The 26,993-nt window shown below is 42.7% G+C and overlaps 2 protein-coding genes and 1 long non-coding RNA gene across 14 annotated transcripts in view; 2 read left to right on the top strand and 1 right to left on the bottom strand.

The window, feature by feature from the left end:
• Positions 1–3,696, top strand: part of CARS2 (cysteinyl-tRNA synthetase 2, mitochondrial) — a 34,215-nt gene extending 30,519 nt beyond the window's left edge. For all 5 annotated transcript variants that reach the window (XM_061472759.1, XM_061472761.1, XM_061472762.1 and 2 more), the window contains 2 exons: positions 492–752; positions 3,521–3,696. In XM_061472759.1, the coding sequence (XP_061328743.1) occupies positions 492–752; positions 3,521–3,598 (339 nt within the window). In that variant the 3' untranslated portion in view covers positions 3,599–3,696. The remainder of the gene's footprint in view (positions 1–491; positions 753–3,520) is intronic.
• A 986-nt stretch (positions 3,697–4,682) lies between these two features.
• NAXD (NAD(P)HX dehydratase) overlaps positions 4,683–26,993 on the bottom strand; it is a 53,106-nt gene continuing 30,795 nt past the window's right edge. For all 8 annotated transcript variants that reach the window (XM_061472771.1, XM_061472764.1, XM_061472766.1 and 5 more), the window contains 5 exons: positions 21,484–21,534; positions 21,299–21,403; positions 20,846–20,966; positions 9,536–9,656; positions 4,683–6,974 (listed from right to left, as the gene is read on the bottom strand). In XM_061472771.1, the coding sequence (XP_061328755.1) occupies positions 6,824–6,974; positions 9,536–9,656; positions 20,846–20,966; positions 21,299–21,403; positions 21,484–21,534 (549 nt within the window). In that variant the 3' untranslated portion in view covers positions 4,683–6,823. The remainder of the gene's footprint in view (positions 6,975–9,535; positions 9,657–20,845; positions 20,967–21,298; positions 21,404–21,483; positions 21,535–26,993) is intronic.
• LOC133279253 (uncharacterized) lies at positions 17,853–19,413 on the top strand. The gene is made up of 2 exons (XR_009746825.1): positions 17,853–18,049; positions 18,610–19,413. It is a non-coding gene; the product is annotated as an uncharacterized LOC133279253 (long non-coding RNA).

Genomic DNA, 26,993 nt, shown 5'->3' on the forward strand with positions numbered 1-26,993 from the left:
ATATTCATATGAGAGCTCCAAAACAGACACTTTCCTGTGTAGGAATATGTTTAACTACTTCCACTCTAACTTTTTTGTCTAGCATTAATGAGATTGTTACATTTTAAACATACCAATGCATGGAAGATGCACAACCAAAAGAGGTGATGAGGCCTCAGTGTATGCTACTAAGTTGGGGTTGACTTTTAAATCACGGAATCATATAGGTTTGTGTTGGAAGGACCTTAAAGACCATCTAGCATCTAGTTCCAACCCCGTACCACAGGCAGACACCTTCCACTAGACTTGGCTGCTCAGCACCCCATCCCACCTGGCCTTGAACATGGCCGGGGATGGGGCAGCCACAGCTCCTCCGGGCAACCTGTGCCAGTGACTCACTACTCTCATGGGAAAGAACTTCTTCCAAATGCCTAATCTAAGTCGATCCTCTTTCAGTTTAAAGCCTATAAATCATTCTCAGATGTTTCTGAATCAACCTGTTTGGTTTCTAGGTGGCTCTGAGAGGGGACAACTCTGCTGTGCTCTCCAATGTCATTGATGAGCTCGTACAGTTCCGCACAAAGGTCCGTCATTATGCACTTGCTCTGCCGGAGGCAGCAGGGACTGCATCAGTGGAGGGTGATGCAGGAGCCAAAGGATCAAAACCGGAAGAGAAGGAAAAGAGGCAGCAGCTAATGCGGGAGAGAAGACCCCTGTTGGAGGCCTGCGACAGTCTGCGTGAAGACCTTGTTGCCTTTGGAATCCACATAAAGGTACAAGTAACCCTCTGCCTGAGGCCGTTACTCACTTTTTAAGGCAACATTTGGTTTTGCCCCTTGTGCCCCTCCAGCAGCTTTTGGTGTTGTACCCTGCTTGCTGTGTGACTGCATCAGCAGGTGGTCAAGTTAAACCCTTGCCTGGTTGCACTGCTAGTCTTCTGCTCCCCTTCAGCCTCATGCCTCAATGCAACCTCAATGTAGTTACTATTACTTCTACAGTTACTAAAGTGTGTTGTTTAGCCACTGAGAATCCCATAATGCTCAGAAATCCGTTTCCCAAGCTCAATCCAGAAGGAAAAGTATGAGTAATGTGTGTAATCTTTGAAATGATTGCAGAGGACCTGGAAAGTAAACTCAGATGACTTACGAAAATAGTGCCGGTCCTCTACCCTCCATGCATTCAGGTCTTTATGAGAAAGTGTCTGTTTTCCCCATCTCCATTCCCACCTGTTCCTGTGCCATAAGTACTTTGCCAGATTCCTCTGCCACTCCTCTCTCCAGCCTGCTTCCTGCTTTTGGCCTATAAAGAATACCACTGTTCTTTTCCATTACCCCAATGGTGGTGCCTAGTCAGGAGAAATCCCTTCACTGGGTTATTGTCTCCTCCTGGTTTCCGTGTGCTCTATTGCTGCTTTAACAGGTGCTGCTTCTGTCAGTTCCTCTTGTTTCACTGCCCTCCTCCCCTCTGCTCCAGGCCTCTGGGTCAGTGTCACTCATTATGTACAGAGTAATCTCTCACTTTCCCTCCAGCATCTTCCTCCCTCCCCCCAAGCTGCTGCTTCTTCTCTCACATGGTTTTACCAATGGGAGGATGTAAAGCACAGTGATATTAAGGAGTGACGGCATTCATCCTCTTTAACTGCTGAATGTGAGAGCTGTCATTTGTTAGCACACCTATTAAATCCAAACATGAAGTGTGGTCAGCTGCCTCATGATCTCAGATGAAAGGGAGTGTGCTGAAACAAACTGGGGTGAGGGGCCAAGTGCAGCAGTGGTGAGCTACAGCTGTGAAAGCAAAGGAAGACTGTGGGAAGCTGGAACATGTTTCCTTGTTTGTACGTAGCTAAATCCTCGCTCCACTTACCTGTGAAGAAAGTTTGCAAATCCAAACAACTGCACTGAGATAGTGTCTTGGAGGTGATCCCCTTTTGATGTGTTTGGCAAAACAGCTGCAGCCCCACCTCCACCCTTCTGCAGATTTGTTTTTGAAGGGATTTACAGATGTTTAATAACCTCCTGGAAATTGCCCTTAGTCAGGATTCAGCCTATTCCAGTTATTTCAATTGTCTTTTTTAATAACCTGGAGCTTGGCATAATCTGTCTCCTGCTTGTCCCAGAATAGTTTCCTTGTGAAGACAAAACACACCTACAAGCACACACACCACATGCCCAAACTCTGCTCCTGCTTTGTTTGCTGATCCTGTAGAAGGTGTGCTGTGGAGGTTGCCCAGATCTTGCCTTTGCAAATGCCAGAGGAGTCCTGCAAACTGAGTGATGTGACATGACCCAATCCTGCCCAAGGCAGGGCCCTTGCCACCCTCATGCTTGGCACAAGTCTGCCTGGCTGGGTGGGTTGGCTGCTGCTGAAAATGTTGTGCTAGTGCAGTGCTGAGCAACTGGGTCCTGCTTGCTTTGTAGGTGCTTGAGGAAGTAATCTGAATTTCTCTTGTCTACCCAGCCTCTGATCTTCATGAAACTTTTATGAACCCCACAATGAGCACATGATACACATCTGTCCTGTGCAGCTGAGGTCAGTCCATGTGCAGGAGGAAAAGCCGCAGAGCAGATGAAGCAGACAGGCCTCATCTCTGCCCAGTGCAGACTATGAACCCCTGGTTTGGGGCTGGGCAGGGAGAAGTTGGCTGGTGTAGGGTGTGAGTGGCAGCTCAGAGAATGCTAGTAACTTAATTCCTTTAAAAATCAGGTTTGTAGCAAGGGCAGTTTCTCCTTCAGCAGGTAAGCTTGTGATTTCTGTACACTGGTTTCTCTTCTCATGCTGCTCAATGCAGATGACTTTCTGTTTGAAGCTAGAGAACTTGCAACAAACAGATTAAAATATCCACCGGTCTTCTTACATTGCAGTAGCGTCCTTGAAATGCGAGCTGATCTGTGCTACCAAGTGAGGTGTACTATTGAGCATTTTTGCATCAAAACCAGTTTTCACTTTAATCTGAAGAAAATTCTACACTGTATTCCAGCCTCTCTCATGAGTCAGAGCTCATGTAACATTGTACATTAACTTCTATTGTGAACAATTGCCGCTGAACTTCTGGATCTTGAGTTGGAAATGGTTTGACTGTAATACTGTCAAAAATACGACAGTATTGCATTAGATACTTACAGCAACAGGCTATTATCCTGAAATTCAGAAGTTACTCAGTACCTTCTCATGTATTGTCAAAGAAGAGCTGTTTCCCATGTATATGAGCCATTTAAACATGACAGTGTGATTGCCTGGGTTTAACAGAGGTTATTCATAGGATACAGAGTACACACCGCTGCAGCATTCCGTATAAAAGAGGTGACATTTCTATTGTGGGTTTTTTTCCTTAACTGGGGAGAACTGTCTGGCTTTGACAGCTTTGGGTGTTGTTAGTAACAGCTGCATTCCTGTGAGATGGTATCTCCACCTCCCATTACCTAACGGGATGAACAGCTTGCTGCATGGAGCTTCGTTACAAGTCTCTGCCTCCAACTACCTGCACATGTGATACCCGTGTGATCCAGACTGCTGGGACTGACCTGCTCACTCCTTCTTACAGGACAGAGCTGCTGTTTCAACGTGGGAAATGGCGGAAGGAGGAGGGCAAGCAGAGCAGCAGGCTCAAGAAAAAAGCTGATTCTTTGTTCTTGGATCTGTGAATTTTTTTTTTTATTTCAGCTGCTTTGGCAACAGTTGTAAATACTAGTATTTCCAAATAAAACCTTCGGACCAGAATGGAATGATATAATCTGAGCAAAGCTGTTGACACTAGTAGCAGGTAAATAAACAGAGGACTTGCAATTGGTATGTGGAAGCATTCAAACCACAGGGCAGCCCAGGAGCCTGCTGGGTTGCCTCACGCTGGCCTCAGCATATTCAAACGCAGGCACTGCCCCAGCCCTTCGTGCTGTGTGTTCTGCCCTCACACCCTGTTCTGCTCAGCTGGCACTGGGAATTAAAACACAGTGAAGACAGAGGTGAGAACTCAAGCGTTTTCACCCTCAAAACAGACTTTAGTTCAATGTTTTAAACATGTGCTTTCCTGTCAGACAGAAGGAGGTGACACTTTTGGCCTTCACGTATTTCCTTACTGCTGTGTTGCTGTTTCGGTCCTGTGAAATCTTTTAACTGCACTATGATTGTATCCAGTTACGTGTAAGGCCTGGTAGCTTTTTAGTTTGTTTCTGCAGAGAAAACACATCAAGACTTTCCTAGCACTGGGAATTCAGCATGCTCAGGGTCTCTCCATCACAACTGGGAAGATATAGAATTAGTGTGTTTTGAGTTGTTATCACCTGTTCAGTTACCTTTTTTCCCCCCTTTTGCCATGTTTGTGTTAAAAAGAGAGGCCTGTCTTACACGAGGTGACCTGAGTGTACATGGGGCTTGTACTTACCTACTGGTTTATGAACAGAGAACAAGAACACTGCTTCCGCTACAAGGAATTTCATTTGGAAATACAGTTCACACAAGTGATCTGTTCAATAGGATAAAGGCTTTCTTTTATATTATTTAGAGCAAAAGGTGTAGCTGGTTTTCTGCTCCCTTTCTGGCTATAGCTATTCCTACGGAAAACGGGTGTCTTCATCAGCACTTCGCCAGATGCTCATGTGATTCTGTTAGTACTTTACATGTGGTAGTAGCTGTATCGCTCTAGCAGACTGGAACAAATGGTGAACAGCTCTGCTGCTGTGGGGACACACCAAACAAGGTACACAGAGTCACTTTGCTATTATGTTTATTTCCTACCAGAAGAAACTGCTACATTGCCAGCATGTTTAAAAATCGTAACAATACGTATACAGTAGTGAAGAACAGAGTTACAACTTCTGTGTAGATTTAAAACCAACACCACAGGTTGAAACCCCTACTGAGGTCTGGTAATTGACTGACTTTGCCTTACGAATGCCATTTAAATGATAATACCACTGATGTTCTAAACACAAAACCAAAAATACGCTCACTTTAAAAGAAATCCAGTAGCTGTTTTAAAATCAGTTTTAACTCTGATTTTATTTAAAGGAGTCAGGCTTCTCAAATAGTTTTAGGGGGAAAAAACAATAGTAGCTTTATTTCCCCTGAGATGCAGACAGTTTACAAAACTGCTTAAATTAAACACCAAAATCCATCATCTTTTACGAGTAGATGTTACTCTAATCTCAAACAGTCCGTGAACCCTCATAGACCCAAAGTGAGCAAACATTTCAAAAACTATTTTAAAAAATAGGAAACTGCTTTAAAAAACAAAAATGCATTGGGGTGAGGTAGTAGTCACAGTGCATCCAGAAATATCAACTATAAGGGCTGAGGGCAGATATTTGGAGCAGCTTTTCTGGTTCCAGGTGCTTTCTCTGGGCAGATATTGTAAGGAACAAGAAAGCTCTTTGACTAGTAGCATGGCACCATATGCCAGCCTAGAGCTAGAGCACTGGGAAAGACTGGCTGCAGTGAATACAGAACATCTACTGCAGTAGCTAAGATGCATATGCTTGTTCCTGCACTTTAAGAAGTATATACACCTGGAGCTAGACTATAGGTTTAAGGGCAGTACACACTTAAACATACTTCACGTGACCTTGTTCCTCTCTCCATATTGGTTCTATCCCTGCAAGCTTTGACTGTATTTCCAAATGTTTAAGAAATGATACTGTGCAAAGTTGCATGCAGCTTCCCCTTTACACCCAACACTCCTCTGCCCTGCCAGTGAGGTATGGCCTTAACTACTAAAGATCCTGTCTGTCTTGCTAAGGATTGAGCCAAAAGCCCTTAAACCCAGGCACTGCACTCGGGCTTAACCACCAACCACCCTTTTCCTATGCCAGCTTTTGCCTTGCAGGGTATGGCTGCCTGCATACCCCTAGAAGAAGGCACAGGTACACACTGTTGGCTGCCCTTTGTGTCTGCAGTTCATACTCCTGCTGGTTAGTGGATACCCACCTGTGAACCTATGTGATGGTCCTCTCAGAGCTCTAACTCAGCAGGCCATTTGAGTTCTAAAAACACTTCACTTCTCTGTGACTGCTGAGAGGCTGACCAGTTCAGGTAGCAATCACCGAGTTTCTTATCCTGCCTAGCACCTCTCCAAATGGTAATTCCACAAAAGTTCATCATACCAAATTCTAGATGAGTCAAGGCCAACTAAAGGAATAGAAAACATTTTTTTCAGGTAACATAATTACTGTTTAACACTAAGATACCTACAGTACAACCTTGTTCTGAGATGGGGCAACCTTTTAAAGAACAAACACCCACCCACTCAGAGATGTTGTAGGAAGCGGGTGTCCTGTTGAAAAATAAGCGTTGCCTCTGGGACCGGGAACGGGAAAAGGCAACTAATTACATTCAAAATCTACAGCAACTCTCATGCATTCCCTTTCCAAAGAGGCTTACTTTTTGCTGCTTGATATACTAGCATGGCAAAAATGAAGGGCAGTAACTAATTCTAGACAGAGGGTCTAAGAATGAAAACATGACAAGCTTGGTGCAATCCAAGAACTTCAGCTGAGCTGGTGGAAGAATTTTATCTAAGTACCAAGTGCATTTATTTTTTGCTGTTCATACTTTAGTTATTGCTCAATAACTATCAAAAAGAACAGAGGAATACTTTCAGTTTAGTTTTATTATATTATAACAGATCTGCAACTACAGCTTATTCCAGCCAAAACATTTTTGTATCCCAAACTCTTAAAAAATATCTACATTGATCATATTTTTCTATTCTGAAAAATAAAAAAAAAAATCTACCTAGCATTCCAATGCTGCTACAGCACTTGAAAGGGTGCACTACTTATGGGAATTCTATGGTAAATGTAATAAACTCTTGCAGTCATTGCTCGTCCTCTCCTTCTCTGCCGTTTTGGCTTCAGGTCTCAAAAAGTTTGTTAAAAGCTGTTCCAACTTCTGAAACCATGTCAGAGGCAGTCATTGAACGTCCAAACTTTTGAAAGGCCTGGTGGTTAGCCTGCCTTGTAAGAGAGCACGCTCCAAAAGCAGCCACTAGGAAGGGATTTTGACTAAAAGGGAAAAACAAGCAAACATCAGAAACAAAACCTGAACACTCCTGTGTAATTCATAAGGTAGTGGACCTAATCTTTGCACCCATAAATGTTTGTCAGCAGTGCTGGGAAGGCCTCTTCAGCAAACACCTGTGTTTCTCAGAATCCTGCATTGCATAACACCATTGCCTGATTTTAACATATGCTTCCCTTTCCATGGCACAGAATGTGACTGAATGAGAAACTGCCATGGCCGAAGGATGCAAAAAGAAAACGTGCTTAAAAGAGTGTGAGAAAATGTTTATGTCTAGTTTTACCCATGTGAAATGTCACCCTTCAGAGGAAGAGTGAAGTCTCATCTGGCAATGTTTTAACTCCTTTTCCTCCCCTGTCGCTGGGTAACTCAGTCTGGTTTAGGTTGCAGGGGTGGAGGAAAGACATGGAGACATGGACAAGAGATTTGTTTTAACAGGGCCCTAGTCACTGCTCCAGGGCCTTCATTAGATCAGCTTGAAAGTGGTACAGTGACAGCTGTAGACTACAACAGAGATTAAGGCACTCTCTTAATGCCTCCTACATGCTTACAGACTCTGTAAGAGTGTACCTAGCCCCAGTCTTCCAGTGCTGAACACTCCCCCTGAGAAGGCAGCACAGCCCTGCCACCTGCAGTGCACCTTCGCACAGGCTGGGCCACAGGAGCTGCATCTGCTGCCTTCAGCACCAGCGCAGAGGAAATCAACTGCAGAATCATCCAGCAGCTGGCCCTGGGCTCCAGATGCTGCCTGGTGAAAAACCTTCCAAAGCTCAGCCATGGCTGGGACACAGCTGCCTCCAAGTCACTAACTCCTGTGACAAGTATGAGTGTTGTGAAGGATCACCACATAAACACAGGCAAAACAGAACATGAGTTTACAATTTGGTGTTACCAGGGTAGCTTTGAGCATCTTTTCCTTGAAACCAGCAACTTCATGCACTCATCAAGGTGCAGGTGTATTTAAGCCATCCTGAGAGTCAACCCTGGATGCCCAAACACTGCTCTGAAACAAGAGCTGTGCACAGGCTTCTGGGCTCAATACAGTTAAAGCGGCTGTTTCTAAGCTGCTGCATAACCAGTCTGAAAGACATCACCTGAAAGACATCACTTTAACATCCCCTTAACAGGACAATCCTACCTACTATCCCACTAGCACTCCTGAAAGCCAGTGCAATGTTAACATTTCAAAATCATGCTCTGCCCAGACTCGATTTGAAACAACAGAGGCAGGCACAAGCATGGAAGGACTGGCTGTGCTGCCTGCAGTGCAGGCTGCAAGATGATGCCCTGATTCACCGAGCCCCAAAAGCTCCTCCTTTTCCTGAAACATACGAGAGAAACAGGACTGGTACAGCAGGTGTTTGAGAAGGGTCACCTTAACATCACCACAGGAGACACAATGTGCTGCTGATGCCAATTACACTGACTGTTCCTTCATCTATAAAATAAAAGAGTTTCTGAGTGAGCTGCCTGGAAAAGCCACAGGAGCACAAGTTAGAAAGCCTGGAGAACACGTGCTGCGTTTGCTAATCTCTCCAACAATTTAATACTGATCTGTTGTGCACCATGCAAAAATGAAGTCATCCTTTTAATGAAGTGAAATGGAATTCCTCCTCCAGTGGCAGCTGCAGTTGCAGATACACAGATAATCTTGGTTTCATTTTTCGTCCTGCTAGATCTCAGAATTTTAAAGTCTGGTCCCTCATTCCTCCTGGGGGACCTGATGTAGGGCTCTCACAGTAACACAAGGAGCCGACCAGTTACCTCCCATGCACATCCAACTGTGTGCATTTTTATGTAGCATCCAAAAGACCACAAAAGTTCTCTGCTCCTTAAGTTTCAGTAACTCATTATTTATTGGGAAGAGGGACTGTCATTGCATAACTGCTTGCGTCAGGGTTCTTTTCAACTTTATTTAAAACACCTACTCTCACAGAAAGACTACATGACTGTATGGACCAACCAGTCAGATAGGTATTGAAATAATTTAACCAAGAAGAGACAGCAGCCACCTGCATGGCTGCTTTATGTATGATCAAACTGGACTGCTATCTGGTCTTTAAATGGTTACTCTCTTTGAAATTGTATTTTATTTGCAAGCTTTGACTTACCTGCCCCTCTGAATTACTTAGGTACAATGCAAGAGTACCTAAGTACCAAGTTACAAACACAAAGCTAAATGACGCATTTTCTGAATTACAGATGTTACTGCCAATGACTACCATGTATTTACTCTTCATACCTGCCTCCTGCATTCAATTGTTTTGAAAACACAAACCCCTTACACATACCTCCTTGGGACTCGATCCAAGTTTGCATGCTAGTTCTGCCTCAAATTGGGAAATGTCGATTACTGAAGAGTCTGTCTTATTAAAATTGTAACTATTATGTAGACTGCTCTAAAACTCCCTTACATTTTGTAGAAGTACATGGATACCTTAGTCCCAACAACTCCAATTTCATCTGGGAATGTCTGCAGCAGGACTACAACAGCTGCCATAGGAGAACAGACTCACAAGAATTAGGAAGTTGCTAATATTCATACCCATTTGTTTTTTCTGCTCCAGCAAGAAAGGCCCAGTGCGCCAAGACTCCAAGAGAACCAGAAAGGAGGTCCCCCTGTCCGCCGCATCTCCGGCTGCTTCCTTCATGACTGCATACGAGTACTACAAATAGACAAACCAAAAACAAAGTAATGTGCATTTTTCTTCTATTTACAGTGGTGTCACTGCAGCTGCAAGGGTTAACCTGAGGCACACAGCGATTAACAAGTGAGAGACTCCTCACAGGCAGCAGCATATGCTGAAATACGCAATTCTTAACAAAAATACTGCATAAACATTTTAAAAATAATTTTCTAATTACTTTTCAATCCCTTACAATGTTTACACTTCCTATACTTCACTCAGCCTGCACAGAAGATTCAGTCACTAATGAGTAGTTCACATGAACTGATGCTGTCACGATGAGCAAATCTCCCAAACTGGACCAGGTCCCTCCACAAAGCCACTGCACAAACACAACTCTCCAAAGTCTTTGACCTTCAGAGTTTTCAAATGTAAACCAAGGTGTTTCTACAAAGAGAAAAAGCAAAATGACACTGGAAGCTCAAGCCTTCTGCCATGCCCACCAGAAAGGCAATTTACTGAGAACAGACTTTTCCTTAAGCTTTGTAAAACCAGTGTGAAGAGAGATCATTTTTTGCCAATCACAGTATCCTCCACATCCGTGTATGTTTCTGTCAGCAGCGTCATTGCGGATAGGCTCTGACAGAGTATCAGGTGTTACATTTCTGTTTTAAATATACAAAGGACCTTGGTCAAACCGATCTCTGTGAGGCTTTAACTATGAAGAACATGCAAATGGTTCCACTAAATTTAAGTCCTTTGTTCTCTACTCCCCACAAGTCCAAGCAGGAAGCCTGAGGGATACATAAGGTACAAAAGAAGACAACAGCCTAAATTCTGATACCATTCTCCAAACTCTTATGGGTATGCACCTACCCTCAGCTGTCTTTATTGCTTGGTTCTGAGAATGAAACCAGGAGACATTTATTTTCTTCTCCTAGGAGGGTGAAAGAGCTGGTCATGTAGTGATCCTTAGCATCTCCAGCCAGCTACTGCAGAGCTATGCACACCACTGTTGTGTGTTCCCAAGCATGCCAAGTACACAAGTGGAGTATAAAGCAAGACACTGCTTGGACAACAGCTCTTATCTCAGCGTTCTGCAGTCACCTGGGCTGGGTTTCTCTGAGGTGTATGAACAGAGCAGCTCAGGTAACTTAAAGGGAGTAATCTGTCTTTTTAAAAGGAATTTTCCTCTTGTAAAATAAAGGAAAACCTCTGCACAAAACCAGATGACTTGCAGGTAAATCTTAAACAGCAAGCAGTAAAAACCTACTTAATGCAGGCAAACCCTTTCCAGTTCATTAGTACAGCTCATTTCTCCTTTTTGTTACTCAGTGCAGCAAGGAACCGTACTTCACTTTCATTTCCTACTAATTCCTCCAGCAGTAATTGCTAGGCTTGTGAGGCCAGGCAGTTGTGCATTTTTGCTGCCACTGAGAGGGCAAAGATTCATTAGTCACCACGAACACAGCAGACACCGCTGCAGCACTGCCAGCAGTTAATTTTGCCAATCACTCTTCTTCCCTTTCCCCTCCCCCCCCCCCCCCCCCCCCCCCCCAATTAAGATTCTGGATGTGTTTCTCAGTGAGCAGTAGTTAATGTCAGATTTCACTAGTGTAATGCTCTTCTGAGGCAGGTATCTGAAGAAGCCATGCCCTTTTAGGCAGTGTTTTGGGTTTGTTTAAATACAGTCTTTTGGAGAAATTGCCTCTAATTCTGCTTACTTTGAAGATGGTATCTCACAGGATTTTCACTTTGAGGGCTTGAACTCCTGGCAGGAGGCAGGGTGAAAATCCTCTGTTCAAAAGCTTTAGGGCCTTCTGACTGACAGCTGAGCACAAGCCCCTGCTTATTAGCTGCATGTCACCATCTGCCACTATTCTGTAGCCCCACAACCCTGCAGTCAGTTCTGAGCTGTACAGGAAAGCAAGATCTCCTCAAAGCAGGCCAATTATAACACCCCACTAAAAAAAAAAAAAAAAAAAAAAAAAAAAAAGAAGTCTTTTGTTTGTGGGGTTTTTTCAAAGTAAGTCTCAAATACGTGCAGAAATACCTCACAGGTGACAACAAGAGTAGGCCTTTGTACTCTGTAGAGATGCTGGTAAACAAATCCATGCAATACCTTCAAAGAAGCAGAACTACAGGAAATTCACTTGAACGAGGAGGGAAAGGTGTAACGCACGGGCAACTCCTGTGCTCAGCTCCTCAAAAACCATCTCAAAACAAAAGGATGATGAATATTACAACAGGCAGCGGGAAAAAGAACAAAAAACTCCTCAGAACTACAATCACTGTTAAGAGCTTTTCAAAGGAAAGAAGGAATCCCACATGCCCATCAAGACCAACTGGCACACTGCCAGATCTACAAAGCACAAAGTTTTCCTGATGCTCTTCCCAGTCTTCTTCAACAACAAAAACAAACCTCCTGTCTTCCCAGTCCCCCAAATCCAGAACCTCAGATTAAATGTCTGTGACCCACTGCGATGACAGCTCAAGCAGATCTTTAAGGACCACGGGGGTCACGTCCCTATATGCTGCACTGGGCAGTGGCAATGTTACAAGACCCTGATTAGATGGACATGACTGAATAGTCAGGGATGATGCTGAGAAGGCGGGCAGCTCTATTCCCTGCAGACATGCAGAATGATGTATTTACATGTATTTTTCAGTCCATTGCCCAGCGAAGCTATACGTTTGACTAGGGATGAACACATACATCAGGAAACCTAGAAAATGTAGTTCTTGGAATAGCTGAGGAGACCAAGACAATGGAATGCTGAACAACAGGAAAACTGCAAAGACCAAAACCACCACAACCTGTCAATGCTGAAAGGCAGCAACCAGGACCACTTAAGGTCAATTAGTCTGACACCAGTCCAAACCAAAATAATGGAGAAGTTCATATTCAGTTCAACTGACAGACCTTACGAAACATACAACCAATGGAGGTCAAAACTGGCTCTCGGGGCAGGGTGTCTTGTTTTGGTTTTAATAGGTCTGGGCAACCAAATCTTACGTCATTTCACAGGGTGATGAATAAAGCCCCCCCCCCAACCAAACACACTGTAAGTCTTTTAATGAAAACTGATTTATGCTAAGTAACTTTTGAAAAGTAAAAAACAAGCAGCTCCCTAGCACTTCCCAATGGAGCATACATCTACTATAATAGGAAAAAGCTAGACAAAAATGTCATCATTGAAGAAATCACTGAATTATAGCACGGATATCTGCTAGAGTCAGAACAACCACAGTCCTATACAACAGTTTCAACAGTCTCAGCAATTAAACAGCACACAAATATTGCCGAAGCCCTACGAAGCGAATACAACACGTCCCTCACATACAGTCACTGGCACTTCTTGCTTGCCTAAGTCCATGGAAACAATCTGTACTGAAGTGTGAGTGCCACAGAAACAAAATACTGAAGGCTATCATACTGACAGAGTATCAGAAAGTGAAAGTTCAAGAGTTTCAGGCTCCACACAATTCAGAATTCTGCCCCAGACTTCTAGGTAACTACGATCAAGTATTTTTGTAGCTCTATGTTTAACACATTTCAGGCCACAAAATAAATTACCATCACTCCCTTTTCAGCACTCCTTGAAGATAAGATGAATGTCAGCATTTGGGGAAACATTCAGATGATGGTGTCACACTTAACTATACCGTTGCCAGCAAATTTTAAGCTGAAAGAACTCCCAGCCCAAACTGTGCTGGCAGATCAAAGCACAGAAGAATGTCCCATTTACAGGCATTGTATGCTTAATTAGAAGTCTGTTATGTAACTGAAAATAGCTGTCCTTGCTTTGAAGGGAAAAAAAAAAATAAATCAAAATCAGTATTTAGTATTGCTGAGATCAAGCACTACCAGTTCGCTGGCAAGCAGGAATTCTGATACGGCTTTACAGGAGGCCCTATTTACAACACTAGCACCCAGACACTACAGTTAGAAAACCAAAGGCCTATATAGTATAAAAAGTAACATATGTCTGTGTTTTCTTGTTTCACAATGTGAAAACAAACCAACCCAGGGACTCATTTATTGTGTTTGTATTTAGAACACAGAATGTGAAACATGGGCTAGCTAGTCAAGGCTGTCCTGGGTTCAGCAGTAGCAGTCATGTTTCTCCTCCTTGGTAGCTGGTGCAGTGCAGTGTTTTGACTTTCGGCTCGGGAACAGAGCTGATAGACATGTTTTGGTTTGGCCAAGGACTTTGTGAGCCTCATGCTCTGCCAGGGAGGAGGGGAAGCTGGGAGGAAGCAGAGACAGGACACCTGACCAAAACTGACCAAAGAGGTATTCCATACCACAGCACGTCATGCCCAGGATGTAACTGGGAGTTAGCCGGAAGGGCTGGGAGACTGCAGGGTTGGAGGAGGTATCGGTCGGAGCTTGGTCGGGCTTGGGGGGCGAGTTATCGGTCAGCGGGTGGTGAGGTGTTGTATTCTGTTCCCTTGTTATTTCCTTTATCATTATTATCATTGGTGGTAGCAGTAGTGATCTGTGTTATACCTTAGTTACTAAACTGTTCTTATCTCAACCCGTGGGAGTTGCATTCTTTTGATTCTCCTCTCCGTCCCTCCGAGAGCAGGGGGAGGGCAAGAAAGGGGGGGGGGGAAGTGAGCGAACGAATTACCTGACTGGGTTTAAACCACGACAGTTCTTTTTGGCGCCCAATGTGGGGCACGAAGGGTTGAGATAACGACAGATTTGACTGGATTAATAGTCATTCGTCACAATGCTGATTTATTGGCTATCAGAGTTGTTCTTCTTGACCTCACAGCTTCAGACCGTTGTAACTTACGTAGAGCCGGTATTTGCTGTGTTAGTGTTTATCAAGTATGGGGCCTGGGCTAAGGTTCTCGTCTCACTGTGCTTTATGGCAATGGCTTGTAACACGGGCGGGCTCCAGCAGCAGGGCGGGACGGACGTGGCCGTGGACTTGTACCTGGCCGTCCGGCTGCTCTTCACCGTCCTGGCCCTCACCCTACTCTCCATCTTCGTGAGGCTGCGGGGAGCCGAGGGGGAGCGGCCCCGGGAGCCGGCGGCAGCCGAACCGGCCCGGGAGAGCGGTCCCGGGGACCAAGCGGCGGCGGGAGCGGGGCCGGAGGCCGCGAGGGGACGGCTGCCGGTGGAGGAGGCCGGGGCGGTCGAGGAGCAGAAGGAAGCGGCTGCCGAGCAGCGGGAGAAGGCGGCGGAGGAGCCGAGCCCCGCGGAAGAGCCGAGCCCCGCGGAGGAGCCGAGCCCCGCGGAGGAGCCCAGCCCCGCGACGGCCGAGAGCGTTTCCCGGCAGCCACCCGCCGAGCCCCAGGAGGATGCAGGAGACCACGCAGCACTTCCCAGCAAGGCAGAGGAGGAAGAGCTGGACTCAGGAAAAGAGAAGCTGGTGGTGGGAGAGCCGGCAAGCACAGCAGCTACACCAGCCCCAGTGACAAGCACAGCAGCGTCGTTTGAGAGTTCTGAAGGCTCTGAATGGCCTTTGGGTATCCTTGGGACCTGCCTGCTGATTGTGATGGGGATCGGCATGTTGGCACACACACAGGCTGTGTTCTACCCACAACCATTTTGTCTGATCTCAAAAGTTAAGCAGAGTCAGGTTTGGGTCTTGTCTGGGGTTAGACAACAATATAGGGGGACCAAGAGATTTTCCCCAAGGCTGGACAGTCATGAGTGGCAGGGTGTGTGGGACAGTATGGGCAAGTATCTAGTCCACTGGGCCCCTCCAGTGCTTTGGAAGCGTCGGAGATGGAAGGCAGCTGTATGGAGTCCCCAGCAACAAGCTGCAGAAACTGCTTAAGGAGACAGTGAATTATTTTAAGGCTGGTGGGCCCATGGCACTTCAGGCCATCAGAGCAGAGATGCAACACAGAGATGGACTCATGATCGAGGGGTGGACTTAACAATGGACACTATTGCCCTAGTTATTCACGAGTGTGAACACTGCACACAGTCTCTCCTGCTCTGGAAGACTGTTACAAGAGATGGAGCCTGCCATCATGGACCAGATGGACTCGGCAGCATTATAGGGACTGGTCCATGCACTAAGATAAGAGTGATGGTATTTTGAAAATGTGGGAACTGAGCATGACGTGAATGGTATGGAATAAGGGGTGGATAATGTCCTGGGTTCAGCAGTAGCAGTCATGTTTCTCCTCCTTGGTAGCTGGTGCAGTGCAGTGTTTTGACTTTCGGCTCGGGAACAGAGCTGATAGAGATGTTTTGGTTTGGCCAAGGACTTTGTGAGCCTCATGCTCTGCCAGGGAGGAGGGGAAGCTGGGAGGAAGCAGAGACAGGACACCTGACCCAAACTGACCAAAGAGCTATTCCATACCACAGCACGTCATGCCCAGGATGTAACTGGGAGTTAGCCGGAAGGGCTGGGAGACTGCAGGGTTGGAGGAGGTATCGGTCAGAGCTTGGTTGGGCTTGGGGGGCGAGTTATCGGTCAGCGGGTGGTGAGGTGTTGTATTCTCTTCCCTTGTTATTTCCTTTATCATTATTATCACTGGTGGTAGCAGTAGTGATCTGTGTTATACCTTAGTTACTAAACTGTTCTTATCTCAACCCGTGGGAGTTGCATTCTTTTGATTCTCCTCTCCGTCCCTCCGAGAGCAGGGGGAGGGCAAGAAAGGGGGGGGAAGTGAGCGAACGAATTACCTGACTGGGTTTAAACCACGACAAAGGCTAAACACGTAATACTGATGCTGATAAAGAAGACTAAAGAACCTATGTGAAATGCCACATTTGCTGAGACTGAATACCAGAAGACAGCCTGGAGATTAAACTTTAATTCTTGAATCTTGGGCATTCTGAACAAGTTCTTTGCACTTATTTTACTCTCACAGAGCAGGAGTATTACACTTATCCTAATGTCCTCGGGAATCTGTGTTTGTAAGATATGACCATTATGACTTCTGATATCATCCAACTGGATTGTATCACCTACATAGCTACCCCACGCAACAACAAATACTCTTGTTTAATTGAAAGGCTTAAGATTTCCATTTTCTATGTAAAATAATGAAGCTATCAAAGACCATTTTGCTCCACCAAGTGCAAGATTTGGGTTTAGACCATTGTCAGATCTTGAGTAGAAACTTTTACCAATACATATATATGTGATCTGGCATATACTCAGACTAGTAAGAAATTTATCTTTTTCCTTTTGCAAGTTAACTCACAAAAGCATGTAGCTGGAGATTGTGGACTCCCAGAAACATACAGACAGGGAAACCAAGATTAAGGACTCTGGCTGAGGAAAACACTCAACTGATGTGGAAAATGTAAGTTGGCTTTTAAATAAAGGGTGCTTATACTTTTAATATTCCCTAATCACACTTTCAAAACTTAGATAGGTCCTTGAGTGCAACACAACAGGCAGTCTAAGTGAAAATGATCCAAATTTTACCTTACATTCTTAGATAGGTGCAGCAGCCAGAGATGTGATGTGATGATAGGTGAGCAGTGACAGGGAGACCACAGTCCGGGCTCTGCTAGCAATGGAAAGCACAGCAGCACAACGGGCATGAACCAAGACCTCCCTGTTTCGCACACTCTGCAGAAGCAGGAGTGGAGATGAAGGTGCTGCCTCTCAGCTAAAAAACTAGGCAAAATCTGCTGGGCAGCCAGATACCATAACAGCTTTTACCCAAGTGAGCCAGGGACTGACAAGCACTGAACAGCTTCCTTTCCAGCTGTATGGGGAATGAATGGCAGAAATCAGAAGTACTGCTTAGGGTACTTATGGGTATTCTTATGGCAAGAATTGTTTTTTTCGCCCCTTATTCAGTACTTAATAAGTCCTCTCACACGATGCCTTGCTTCTCTTGATCATAGCTGCAGCTGGGCAACTGGAGAGAAACTATGTCTGGCTACTGGCTCCAGGTAAAAGTAGTCCCAGGCAGCAGTGGTCTGGTTACCCATAAAGTCTGCCTTTTGGAAGGGAGGAGACAGAAAGGAAAATACAGAAAAATTCATTTTATCATTTAAAACCAAAAATCCAGAATCTTCAAGGACCTAACCAAATTTTAAACATGCTAGGAACTAAGACTGGTATAACCACACTTTATTATTGACCAGTTCTCCAAAGAATAATAAAAGAAAGCCTTAGAGAGCTGTGCCATAATGAATAAAAGCTGACTTACCTTTTACCCACAGGCTGAGTACTCATTCCTACCCTGGTCAGTGATGGCACTGATATCACCTACCAAGAGCATGGTGAAGCTCATCTTTGTAGAGCAGGGAATCAACAACTGTAGGCCAAGCTATAATGTGAAATTGCAAAAGGAAAGAGAAAAACAGTATATAAAACTTAACTTAAATCTTGGTGATTACGTTTACAGGGCAGCTGGCAGCTCAACTGAAATGGAGACAAATTTTAGGAAAAATCTCCTTTACAGTGGAGGACTGCTACTGATTTCACAGAGGGCAGGTATGTTATTCGTTGCTGATTTTAAGGTTGTAAGGAACCACCTGCACCATCTATTCTGATCTGTAAAACAAAACCTCAGAGGTGTTCAGCTACTTCACAGCTTGGCATCTATCAGAGTTCTAGGTATGTTATTGTCATAGATAATTTCTCTGCCTTACTTTTGATGTGAATTTATTAAGCTTCAGCTTCCAATCATTTATTGTGCTTGTCTGCTTAAGACTACAGTTACCTGCCAACAGTGATCCTTCACCAACACCTGTACTTCCAGCTAACAAATCACCTGATAACCTTTTTTTGTCTTCAACTAACAGAAATAAATTGTTTACTGAATTCACTAAAGATTCATGAATAAAAATAGCACTACAGTCACTCTAAGCTATAAAGTATTCATCCAGCCAGTCTTCTCTGCACCCTCAAAAAGCCTTCCTTTCACCACAGCCAAGAACAGAACACTAAAGCTACACAGTTAAGTTTGCAGCTTCTGATTTTCCTGGAGTACATTAAGACTTTTTTTAATTCCCACCCTTCCTCCCTACCCCCACCCCCCTTTTTTTTTCCAGAAAGTAGGCATGCAGTATATTCCCAAAAGAGAAAGTTTAAAATTCATATATGGAAACTCCAGTATCAACGTGCTAAGTACATGAGCTCAGGCAGGAAATGTCTGAAAACAGGTACAGGTTAAGCACTATGAACAGATGATGACAATAAAAATAAAGGCAAGAGGAGTACACAGATTTTTTCGTAGTTATTTGACTGTGGTCAGAGGACATTAGCCTGATCCAAGGATCTGGATTTCCCTCACGCTGGAATCATGATGTATGTTGTCTTAGCTGAAAAAAACTTACATAAGATCAGAAGAACAGACAGATGAAAATGTTCAGAGCAAAAATAATGGGAGAGAATTCAGCGTCAGTGACACAACAACATGTTCTGTGTTGTGGCACAGAGCAGACAGTAGAATCTCCTTTCTCAGTGTGATTTTGCATTTAAGCAGCTTTTAAAAGAATGACCGACAGTAACTCCCAGACCCAAAGAACACACTTGTTAGAAGGAAGATGAAGTCTATAGTTTCTGCAAAATTCTCAGGAACCTTCTTGTAAACAACAGCCCTAAGAACAGTGTAACAGACATTATAACCTGTATTAAACCCGCCAACTGCTTCTTTACAGCTCAGCAATGCTGCCTGTAGTGTCTGTAATCCAGGAGAGAGAAGGCATTGGTGATAGAAGCGAAGTAACAAGAAAGCAGCAGCCTATAGCTGGACATCAAACCACTGCTATAAAGGCACAGAACTGTTTCTATTTCAAATAAAAAAAGCCACTTAACTAAGAGAAAAAACAGATCAGAACACAACAAAGAACAAGGTGAGAAAAAAATTAAAAACAACGGAAAGCCCCAAAAGCACACAAGAACTTGTGCCACACCTGAACACCCAAAATTGAAACTGGAAAGAGTTTCAGTTGTTCCCCAATTTTTTTTTTTTTTGAACCCTGCATGACAAGAGACAATGAAGACAGTGTCCCTTCTCTCCATCAATGGTGGAGTACACGCATCTGAAGAGTAACAGCTCAGAAGGAGATCTGAGATACCAGCAGGTAATGTGCCCAATCTAAAGCACTCACCCAGTTTTCCCAACATTCGTTAAAAAAGCAACAATCTTGCATAAAAAGAACATTGTTGACATAAAAACAGAAAAAGAAGATACACCATAGTACTCTAAAGCTCTCTAGCTGGCATAAACTAGAGCCAAGTCACTTTATCTTCTGACAGAGTTCATACTCCCTTAAGCCTGACTTGACTGTCCAAGGTTACAAACCAACTCTGCTATGGGTGCAAATGTGACAGAAGATTTCATGCAGGGCAGCTTGGGTACTGTATGCTCAGCCCAAGTCCTTCACCACATAGACGTAACTATCAGTGTAGATAGATCTATCTATCCCAGCTTGCTTCACAGTCTGTTATATTATCTGTACTAAAGGGGGTATGTAGAAGGTGGCTCTGAACAAACCAGTTGTCATATTACTGGTTTTCTGTTACAAAAGACTCCCATGTCTCCCAATAATGAAAAATTGACTATATATGAAACAGTTCAGAAGTGGCATAAACATTTATCAGAAATTAGCATTTCAAGTAATTAGAAGCAGAGCTGCTGCTCGTTATGTATGTGAAATAAGACCACGTAGTCAAAACACAATGAAGGCACTCATGAATTCATTTTATACTGATCACAGTAAATGATCAGTATAAAAAGCATCACACAGGCAGCTCATCTATTAAGTATATTTTAACCATATGAGTGACTGGTTTAAAAAGTTGTAATGGCAATCTAGAGTTTATTTTTTTTTTTAATTGTCAGGCCTAAGGTACAAGTCATATATATACATGCTGATCTACAGCCCCATGAACCTCAAGACATCTTTATTTTTCATGCATACCAATATATGGTGAAACAACAATATTATTCTGCACCAATTTAGCAATGACATCTGGAGTTACATAGACCATTTCAGCTAAGGATTTTAAAACAGTTCAAAGATTGAAAAATCAATACCTCAATACCTGTGTAATATAAAACATAAGTTATAGCCATTTAAATAAGAAATAAAATCAGCAACGTTTTTTTTTTTTTTCAGCAAATAAGTTGCACTCTTAAAATACCAATTCACACAAATCATCCAAATGTGGTCTGCAAAGCCACCCCTCCCATTCAAACTTCAGGGAGTACAGTCCAACCACTGGACTGAAAGCAAGCAAAACAAAACAATCATATTGCTGAAAGCAAAAGGCTTCACTTACCTTTCTCTCCATCTGAAATGAGATCTCTTTCTCCCTTTTGAACAATTGTCAAATTCCCCATGGCTTGGCTGAGTCTTAATACACATCCATGATGATCACTACTGTCTACGGGGTCTCTAAGCTACAACACAAGAATTCCATACACAGTACATATTTTACTACTAGAACAACATATTCTAACACCTGCTACTTCATCATATGTATGGGGGAAGAAACAAAAAGCAGCACTATCAGTCTTTCCAGGTATTTTTTTTCCTATACCCACTGCAGTGCCAAAAAGTCTATAAGAAAAAGTCTTCTGTAAAAGATCTTTGTTTAAGAAACTCTGGAGAATGTTTATTCTGCATATAAGATACAGCACATAATGTTCAAGCCAGTAATAAGTTGTTTATTTTTAAAGACTAAAAGACTGAACTTGCATGTACTTAAATATAAAAAAGGAAAACAGCTCACCATGGCTTCATACAGTCTACTAAATTCCATATAGTTTGGAGTAAGAATAGCTCGCTGGTAGCCTTGAATTAGGGAAGGCTGCTGGGAAATAAGCCACAGTCCATCCTGCAATGACCAGTAAGAAGAACATTTACTTAATGGATTCTTATATATCAAATCACTGACTGAATCAATAAAATACTTACAGCATCGATAATGATAGGAATTCCTTTCACTTTTGATTTTTCTATGATAACCTGCAAAAAAATGAAGACAACTTTAAGACGCTTGCTAATTTAAATCTTACAATCCAAACCAAATTCATATAATAAAGCAGATCATGCAAATTGTTTTTATAAAGCAAAATTGAAAACAATCAGTTATATTCTGCAAACTAATGTAAAATTACCAGTTGATATGAGGATGTTTTACAACTGCATTGTTCTCTCCCTGGTTCAAGTATAAGCAGTGTCAAGAGGGGTTCCATAACTGATGCCTTGGTGCTGCTATGCAAAGCAGCAAACAATCTTACTCTCCCTTCTGCAGGAGGCATGTAATGCCAACATCAGTCACACACAGTAAATATGCATCTCCAATTAAAAAAATGAGAATAAATCCAGATGAGTATTGCCATGATATAAATCTATAAATAACTATAATATTTGTGTGCATGGACAAACAACCAACCTGAGACAAGCAATACATAAGCCATGTCATTTCAACTCATGGTCCTGGAGGTTTTATACTTTCAAAACAAAACCAAGGTGGGCCATTCAACAGACCATATGCAGAACTGTTTTTTCAGCAAGCAGCATCTACTAGCAGACTGCCTTTGTTCTGTTCTCTCTCCTAACTGAACTGTGGCAACAACTGATACTCAAGTTTTTTTAATGAGCAATGGCTGACAGTCAAGTTTTTTGAATGTTGGTCATTATCAACTTGTCTTTGAAGCTGGAGAGTTTATCTTTTTCCTGTAGAAGATAACAGAGGATGGTATCCATCCAAAAGTCTAATTAGTTTTGAATGTTATTAAATTCTTCAGATTAGCTCTTCAGATTAGCTGTCATATGGCACTGAGCTCCACAGGTTAGCAATTATGTAAGGAACAAGGAAGCAGCTTTTAATGAATGTTCACAGTATTGAACATCCCTGTTCTTGTATTGTGGTCAAAATAAATACCGCCCACCTCGCTTCCTGCAAGTTATTGATTATGGAATATACATATCTTCACAAACTCGTTTCTACTTGATTCTGATTTTTCCAGTACCAGTAGAAATCTTTCCCTTCTATTTTCAAATGGATGACTAGAACTTAAGAGCAGTGTGCTTCAACCTAACACTACTTTTTGTTTGTCTGGGGACTCTTCACACATTGGAAGCGTGAGAGCGAGACATTACCCGCTGTTCCAAGCTTGAGGACTTGTCTCAACACACTGCTGCAGCTACATTAGAAGCTGCTACAGAATAAAACCCTTTCCATGACACACACACATGCCTGCACAAGCCTCAGCTTGAGCTGTGTGTCACAGACTGCCCACCCTCCTCGGGATCCCAAGGGAACAAACACCACAAGTTTTCTCCTACATCCACCTCCCTGGATAATTCTGAACCAATCACAGATTTTACACAACTCACACCATTCAACTGCTACTCAACTATTCAAGTTTATGAATAAGTATTTAACAGCTGTGCAAGGATGGAATCTTAAAGCATACCTACAATTAGTTGTGGTGTACTGAAAACCACAGAGCCTTACTTTCAAAGCTTTTAAGAAATTTATGAAACAGAGTCATTTCTTTATTCATTAACTTTAATCTGCACAGATGTACATAGCTCAGTTTTTCTTCACAGAGGCTGTACTGCTTTGCCCCTGCTGAGTTAAGTTCATTAACAATTATGTTTAATTTGACTCGCTTGGTTATAATAAAATAAGGCTGTTGATCTAGCAACCAGGTTTATGGGTTGTTGTTTTTTGTATAAATGAATATTACATCCAAAAGCCCGATTATTTTTGAACCACACTAAGCTCTTCTGATTAGCTATCATATTGCTATCTACTGAGCCCTAGAGGTTAACAAGATAGCATGTAAGAAAGCACTGAGATCATTCTCCCCCGATTTTTTTGAGATTCAAATACCATTTACTGCAACCTCATTTTCTAACTGCTTTTAATTAGAATATTTTTGTACATTAGCAATTTCACCAAATTCCTTCAGTACTTAAAAGGATTACTGCTCCACTTCCCACTAACATGAATCACCAGTTTATTCTAGTATGTCAGTAAACCAGTCTTTCATGACGCTTCATTTTTTAAAGCCATAAAAGATTTCCCCAACAGATTCCTCAAGGAAATCTGAGGGAAGACACAGAATCACGAAAGTCCTTACCCTTTCAAATCTTACTCTTAAATATATTATGAGCAACCCAAGGGACTTCTGTTCCTGAAACAGTTAATGTCTGGCTGTTGCTGTTATTGTTTGACATCTTTTCATGTTTCCTCATAACTATCATTTTGACTACTGGCTAGAATTTCACTTTTTGTCTGTATATATCTGTAACAACAGGCTAAATCAAGACTCCTGAAGATCCATTATCCACCAAAAGGATGCAAGTATAGGAAAAAAAACTAAAAGGTGGAAGTTGCAAAGCATGAAAGTATATGTACAAGTAAATAGCTTCTGGAAGACTGACACACTGGTACTATCCAGAGAAGCAAGACATTTCTTCCTAATAACATTCTGTGTTCCTACTACTCCAGCACATCTTCCACAATCCTGAGACATTTGACCTCTGCTCTGAAGAGAAATTTCATCTTGCCAAGTAAAACCTACTGGCAAAGCAACTTCCACTGTGTGCTGAGTCTCTGAGGTATAAATTCCTAATCTAACATATTGAGTGATGTTTGCTTTTTTTTTTTCTCTCTCTCTCCTTATAAAACAAATAACCAGGGGATAAAAAGTCCTTTGTCTTATTTAGAAAGCTCATTTCTGTTAAAAAACAAAACACACACACACAAAAAAAAAAAAACACCCAAAATCCCTGACAGCTAAACAAATGAAAAATCACCCCACCCAGAAAACTGCCCTAATTATTTTCCTTTCCTCTTCTTCTTTAAATCCAGACAGAAACTGCTTGGAGACAGACAGGGAACCTCATAGAGGACGTTCTGGGGAGGGTAGTTGGTAATCTGGCAACCACAGTAAAGCAGAAGCAGACAACCACCCATCTGAAGCACACAACATTCACTGGAGAACCTGTGTCCCCTATTGATTGTGGACAGGACTCATCTCACCTGCTGCCATTTAAAGGTCAAATGGCTAGCCACTGGAGAGAAATTCATCCTATGCAGCTTAGGCACCACACTTAGGGTTGGATCAATCACCAACAGACGTATCTGCCTCTCCTCAGCTACCACAGAGAGAACAGAGACACTTTACTGCTTTATTTTTAGACACCAAGAACTAGGTGAGATTAAGCACACTTTTAAACACTCTATTACTAGAGATACTGTATTAAAAAAAAAAAACAAATAAGTAAGTTGTGTAAGAGCTGTTTACAGCAAAAATGGCAACATCCTCTATGCAGAGTATTTTGTTCCTGGAAGCAAAAATCAATTTTCAGCTGAACCCGTATCTCAATATTTGGCATGGACCTTCCTGGTTAATACTTGCAGCATACAGAAAAAACTTCACTGTCAATTACACAAATAATACAGCTCAAGACTAACTCCACTTTCACACCAAAACTTACTTAATGGTTTCTGATAGGATTCTATGTATGAACAAGAACCATCTGTTCAGTTTTATCCAATGTAACAATTATTTATATGGGAAAGGATTTGGAAGAGAACACTGCCAATTAAAATTACTAAGAAATGATACTGGACTCAAAGGACAATCTTAGCACCTAGTCACAAAACAGAGAGATCAATGAGGAGGAGAACAGTGACACACTGCTGTCACCCAACTTGATGACCTACAGCCACAGTGGTTGGCTAAGATACTTGAAGACTGAAATTTGGGTACTTCCTCTACAATACTGAGAGTCAGACCCACATTTCAGTCTCCTGCCTTTCATGTAGAGAGTTCTAATAAGGGGATGTGGGCAGTCCCTTGGTAGAGATATTCTGCTTCATATCAGTTGGTTGAATACTTGGTGGCTCTCTGAAACAGTGATTCTACACCCCACAACATTTGGATGAGAAAAAGGACACAGGTTCCAGCCTGCTGTGATTAATATCAGTGATGATGAACTGTACTAGAACAAATCTGTAACAAGAGCTTCCTCTCCAAACAACTGAGAAGCACAGTTTAAGTTTCTACCCTAATTAAGCCAAAGAGGAAAATGACCTGGGATTCACACATCCTATGAAGGTGCTGTATATGGGACAATCTCCCACACAGTTATCATTTGTTAGCAGCACCAAATACTTGACGTTTAGGAATGTCCAAAATAGCGTTTCAGTGATTTTGCAATTTTTGGTGGAGGTGGTTCAGGGGAAGAGAGCCAGAAGGGGATAAAATTAACCTGAATCTACTCCTACTCTACTCCTGAAACACAAAATTTCCTGAAAAATCTTTTGTCCTCTGACTGGGTATCCAGGATTTGTAAGCAAGCAGCCAACTCAGGAAGAACTGAAAAAGTTGTGTCACAGCTAAAACCAGTGTTCTATCTGGGTAAAGGTAACCCTTTACTGCAATTAAGAAAACTTACAAAGTAAGTACAAAGAATTTATGTGTTTTAATTCATTATTTTATCATGGAAGCTACTCCTTGAGATGTAATGCATTCATTTTAGTAAATAACTGCACTCTGTCACAACTTTCACATAGGAATTTTAAAATAGATTCCCAAAGCCAAATTCTATTTCTTTATGGGGGAAAACCGCCCAAAGCACCACAAAAACAAACCAAAGAAAACAGAAAACTCCTATCCCACTGCAACCGGATCATCACACACATTAAATCAGAAACAATTCAGGCTGGAAAGGACTACAGGAGAAAGAATGTTGAAGGGACAAGCGTGCTGAAGGAGAGCACAGTAATGCAGAAAAACATTATGCAATTTATCCATTTGATACCCTGCAGCTGTGCTATGAAACACAAGGTTCACCTGCACTAACACAGAAATCCAGGACTCTTACACACTTCCATAATTATTATGGAAAATGGGAATGGGCCAAATGAGCCAGTGCAAAACGCTGGCTACAAAAAACAGCTAGGAGGTGAATGGAGGGAACATGTGAGGGAGGAATAAATTGCTATGGAACTCCTAAGTACTATCGATATCTAATCAGACATGGAAGTCTTCATAGCGCAGCCACCCTGAGTCACCAGCAGCACCCACAGCCTCTTGCAAAACTCTGCAGTCAGCCTGGACTTCTCCACGCAAGCCCATGAGCCAGCAATAACACACATATCCTATTTACTCTGCCTGTAGACAATAGCATACAAGGTGGTTCCCCACAGCTCCTTGGAAAAGACAATTATGCACGGTTTTGCCCACACCTGACTTGGATACATTTCTCGGCTCTTTTAATTAGATGTGGATTAGCTGCAGAATGCCTGCAATGACTTTCAATCTAATTATTACTTGTAGTACTACTCCTGCTTTTACTGGTGAACTCGTTTGGTTTACCTGCACAATAACTTCAGCATTTGATGCTTGCAAACGGAAGAATCAGGAAATCAGAGCCACTCATTTTAGTAAAAGACAATG

This window comes from Pezoporus flaviventris, unplaced genomic scaffold (genome assembly GCF_033815535.1).
Source record: "Pezoporus flaviventris isolate CSIRO_AGI_PZ_B2104156 unplaced genomic scaffold, CSIRO_AGI_Pfla_v1 ptg000072l, whole genome shotgun sequence".
NCBI classification, from domain to species: domain Eukaryota; kingdom Metazoa; phylum Chordata; class Aves; order Psittaciformes; family Psittacidae; genus Pezoporus; species Pezoporus flaviventris.